This window comes from Nematolebias whitei, chromosome 15, assembly GCF_014905685.2.
Source record: "Nematolebias whitei isolate Nwh7 chromosome 15, NemWhi1, whole genome shotgun sequence".
In the NCBI taxonomy this organism is placed as follows: Eukaryota; Metazoa; Chordata; class Actinopteri; order Cyprinodontiformes; family Rivulidae; genus Nematolebias; species Nematolebias whitei.
This window is the reverse complement of record NC_056512.1, coordinates 34,677,226-34,678,531: the sequence shown is the minus strand read 5'-3', so window position 1 is coordinate 34,678,531 and position 1,306 is coordinate 34,677,226. Positions and strand designations below refer to the sequence as shown.

At 51.0% G+C, this 1,306-nt stretch overlaps 1 protein-coding gene across 1 annotated transcript in view; it reads right to left on the bottom strand.

Annotated features, from left to right (window-relative positions):
- ppap2d (phosphatidic acid phosphatase type 2D) overlaps positions 1-957 on the bottom strand; it is a 17,047-nt gene extending 16,090 nt beyond the window's left edge. Inside the window, exon 1 of the mRNA XM_037689078.1 lies at positions 380-957. Within this exon, the coding sequence (XP_037545006.1) occupies positions 380-587 (208 nt within the window). The 5' untranslated portion in view covers positions 588-957. The remainder of the gene's footprint in view (positions 1-379) is intronic.
- Between the last annotated feature and the right edge of the window lie 349 nt (positions 958-1,306).

Genomic DNA, 1,306 nt, shown 5'->3' with positions numbered 1-1,306 from the left:
CCCCCCCCCCCCCCCCCTCCTCCTCACTGCCCCGCCTCATGCTCTGCCCTCCCTCCTCGCCCCCCACGTGAGGAGAAGTTTTCCTGCCATTTGAACACTTTCCACGGAACTTCTGGAAAACTGCTCTGCAGCTTCATTAACATTCACGCAAACAAACCCCCGCCTGGTGCGGGTTTTCCGCTATTACTTGTGGAAAAAACAACAACTTTATTTCTAATAAACTGACATGTGAGCAGCAAATAGCCTACTGTAGCTTGGTAAGTATTAAAAAAATGGTTGATTATGAACTAAGAAGAAGAAGAATAAACGACATAAGGTGCGTGCGCCCACAGTGAGAAGTTCAGAGGCACTGTTTCACGAAAAGTGGGTTAAATCTTACCAACAAAAAGACATATTACATCCAAACCGACAAGCATCTTCCTCTTGGTGCAAAACGGGCCCCCCTCCTGAGTCTGGGGGAGAAACTGTCCCCCCGCTCCGTTCTCCCTCCCTTCCCCGGCCCCTCCAGAGTCCGCGAGGCGCAGCTGCAGCTCCGCGTCCCGGGGCAGCGCGTTACAGTGCGTCCCGCTCGAGTTCAACTTCTGCATGTCTTTATCTTCTCAGAGCGAAAAGTTCAGGACAAGTTGAGCAGCAGCCGGTCCTCCCTGCAGCCCGAGTCAGTGCTTGCTAAAGAAAGGGAAAGTTTTAGTGCGTCTGTCGGTCCATGTCCTGGAGAAGTGAAGTCTGACAGCAGCAGTGTGCGCACAGCGATCCGTGGAGCTTCTCATCAATACAGGACAGCAGGGAGGGAAGAAAGGCCCGAAGGAGCCAAAGTATCAACTCAAAAAGCTCACGAAGAACGTGTGAGTGGGGGCATGCTGTCCTTCCTGCTGTCCCGGTGTCCTCTGACCAGATATTTACACCTATAAGACAAAAACATGCACGAACCACACTGAGTGAACTTTGGAGTGCTCTGTGAGCTCCTCCCAACGAAGTTATGGAACATTTATTTTGTCAAGGAATGCATCATTTCCGGTCATGGTTTCCAACCGGTAACTTTACGCAGCCCTGGCTCTGAAACGGACATTGGGGGTGTGGGGGGCTGTCTGTAAACTTTCAAATCAATGTGCATCGATCAGACAGCAAACCACATGTCCAATAACCAATAACCCCCCCCCCCCCCCCCCATGACATTCCAACCCCATCTGTCCACTCAGATATTTCCTGAGGCGTGAATCTGTCCCACCCGTGACCCAAAAAAAGAGTCTGGTCAGAAATAAAACTCTTCTGTTAACCAGCTGGTAAACTTTTAACACGATCAGCTGGT